The following is a 3042-nucleotide window of genomic DNA, read 5'->3' as shown; positions in this document are numbered from 1 at the left end:
TAGAGGCCGGGGTGTCGGAAACTGCAGAGCAGCTCCGGGCGGGAGTAGGGGTGCGAGAGGGCGCGGAAAGTGTCCAGCGGGCGGATGGAGGTGGCGAAGGGCGCGGCGGCGGCCCCCGAGGCGGCGGCGGCAGCGGCGGCGGCCGTGACCCCGACGTGCGGGTAGTAGTGGAGCGGGACGTGGGAGTGGAAAGGGTAGGGCAGACTGCCCGTGGCCGCCGCGTGGGTCATCATGTAGGTGTAGAAGCTGGGGTCGGCCGGGTGGGGCCAGGACATGGCCAGGCGCTGCCGCTTGTCCTTCATCCGCCGGTTCTGGAACCACACCTGCGGGGATACAAAGCACAGCGTGGGCTCGGCTCCGCTCCGCGCCCCGCCGCACCCGTTCCCGCTGACACCGGCGGGCACCCACCGAAACATATTGCCAACGCTTCTAGGAGACCCCTCTATCTCCCGTGGCAATCTCCCGTGACCTTGCCCGAGGGGAACGGTGGGTGCTGCCCTCCTTCTACTCGAGAGGGACACCTTCCATCCGAATAAATGTTTTCCCTTCGAATCGTCCCCTCCTCCTCACTCAGGACTCTGTTTTCACGGTACTGACTCTCATTCATTCCCCCTAGGTTTATTCTCTCCCCTTTTCACTTTAGGAAATCGCTAACGCGATAAAAACTAACGAGGAAAATAAAAACGACAGTAATAACAACAACTTTTTTAAAAGCAAATGAAAAGTGCTGGATGCAGAAAAGCAAACTAGCACGAGCGGTGCTCATAGTGGGCCCTGTGAGTCCTTCAAGCGGAGAGCCCAGCTGGCCGCTGCCCGGGGTAGGCGGGCACCGCAGGGCAGCGGCGGCTGGCCGGGGCGCGGAACGCGGCGTACCTTGATGGTGGTTTCGGGGAGATTGAGGGCGGCGGCCAGCTCGCAGCGCCGCGGCCGCGACACGTAGTTCTCGCGGTAGAACTCCTTCTCCAGGCGGGCGATCTGCTCCCGGGTGAAGGCGGTGCGGTACCGGCGCACCTGGTCGGCCCCCGCCGCCGAGCCGCCCAGCGCGCCGCCGCTGTGCAGGCTGCCGATGCCGGCGGAGGGGGCGGCGGTGGCGGCGGGGGCGCTGGGAGTCGGGCTGCTCTCCGCGTAGCCTGCGGGGCGAGGGCACGGTGGTGAGAGAGAGCCTCTCGATTGCCCCCCAGTCCTCCCGGCCAGGCCGGACCGGGCCCGCTACACCCGCGCTCAAGGCCAGCTGTCATTCTTACAAATCCCCGCCGCTAACAGAATCGATAAATTTGGATCTGGGGGTTGTTTGTTGGTTATTGTTTGGTCGGTTGGTTGGGTTGGGGTTTTTTAATCCTTCGTAACCGCTTTATTTTGAGATGGGGCGGGCTTGGAGACTGCAGGGCAGCCGAGCTCAGGGGAGAGCGGGCGAGGGCGCGGGCCGTGGCTCGGGGCCCGGGCTCGGCGCTAGCCTGCTCCCCTTCGACTGCCATTCTTTAGTTTCGTTTGAGACATACAAAATAAAAGCAGCCATAAAACACCCCCCCCCTTTTTTTTTTCTCTCTAGGGTTACGTCGAGCATCCCTTCCTTTCTCTAGCACATTTGACGAAAAAGGCATGCACTGTGGCCCCTAGGAAATCCACTGTTCATCTGCCTCCACCTCCCCAATAATAACAGCCTCCACCTCCAGCAGCAGTAACAACCACCGTCCATCACCGTGCCCCGCAAAGAACGGGGAAGGAGACGAGGCTGTTTCAAAACGCCTCTTACAAGCAGAGGAAAAGTGAACAATGCCAAATTAGCCCGAGGTGGACACAGACAGCACGTTGCATGTACACAGAGAAGGACACACACAGTCAAATGCGGGCAGTTTCCTGGCATTCCCCCCTCTCTCTCTCTCTAATTTAATCTATGTATATACACTCATATACAGCTCAAGAGACGCCGAGAGCTTCCAAGAGCGCGGGGAAATACACGGAGAAAGCTTTGCCTAAATATAGGTGGGTGGATATTCGTGCCCACATATTTTCTGGATATATATCTACATATCAATGGATTTGGGCATGCACACACACACACACACACACACATACGAAGGCACCGGCACAGCAGCTGCCCCGACACTGTATCTCGGCTATTGGGGTAGCGCAGTAATTGCAATAATATTTTACAGCCTGGAGCTCTGTCTTCGCAGAAGAGAGAGCGCCGATGCAGAGGCCAGCAACTTTGGCGGTGGCGGAGGGTTTCCTCTTGTTTTTAAAGCTGCCTGGCAAAGTGCGGGGCTTAGATGAAGATGATAAAGGAAGAGTTACCTTTGTTACTGTTTTCCTTCAGCTGGGAGGAAGTCAGGCTGGCAGGGGAGCGGAGCGCGGAGCAGCCCACCTCCACATCACTGTTCATATCTGCCTCTTGAGCAACTTCGGAATAAAGGCTGATTTTCTTCCTGCTTTCCGACGGCGGGATTTCGGAGGAGACAGTGCTTTCACTGCTCGGATGCTGGAGATTGAATAAAGTGTCTATTTCAAATTTGCCTTTGGAGGAGATGTCCCCTATAGCGCTGTGCAGGGAGGCGGCAGTCAGTCTCGGGCTGAGGCGACCACTGTGCGGAGAATTTTCAAGGGCCTCCAACACCGCATTTCCAGCTGAGTCTGACAAATTCGAGAGCCTTTTGCCAGCTGTAGGGCTGTGCAGCCCTCTCTCCATCAGGATCATCTCTTTTCTTATTCTTTCCATCATCTCAGCTTTATAAAAAATGTCAAAGTTGCAGGGCTGGTCCTGTACTAATGATGAGCTGCAGCAGGGGCTAATTCACATTCAGCCCGGCAAGTGTCTCTAAATATTATTATCTGTTTTTGAGGGAGGTGTAAAAATTGTGGGATGCCAAAGCGAGGGAATGACTGGTCAAAATGACCCATACATCCTTTCTAGCCCGAAATGTCATTCATCAAAAAGTGGTGCTCGTCATTAAGGTACGAATGACGCTGTTCGAATAATCATTTATTGTAACAGGTTTATAAGCAAATAAATACAAGCTCCTGTCAGTGGATAATGAAGGCGGC

The 3042-nt window shown here is 56.1% G+C and overlaps 1 protein-coding gene across 1 annotated transcript in view; it reads right to left on the bottom strand.

The window, feature by feature from the left end:
* The window catches only part of EVX2 (even-skipped homeobox 2), an 8111-nt gene extending 5392 nt beyond the window's left edge, over positions 1 to 2719 (bottom strand). Inside the window, exons 1-3 of the mRNA XM_015633995.1 lie at positions 2296 to 2719; positions 874 to 1130; positions 8 to 323 (exon numbers count right to left, since the gene is read on the bottom strand). Of these exons, the coding sequence (XP_015489481.1) occupies positions 8 to 323; positions 874 to 1130; positions 2296 to 2719 (997 nt within the window). The remainder of the gene's footprint in view (positions 1 to 7; positions 324 to 873; positions 1131 to 2295) is intronic.
* Between the last annotated feature and the right edge of the window lie 323 nt (positions 2720 to 3042).

The sequence above is a fragment of the Parus major genome, chromosome 7 (genome assembly GCF_001522545.3).
Source record: "Parus major isolate Abel chromosome 7, Parus_major1.1, whole genome shotgun sequence".
Taxonomy (NCBI): domain Eukaryota; kingdom Metazoa; phylum Chordata; class Aves; order Passeriformes; family Paridae; genus Parus; species Parus major.
The sequence above is the reverse complement of the archived record's forward strand: the minus strand, read 5'-3'. Positions and strand labels throughout refer to the sequence as shown.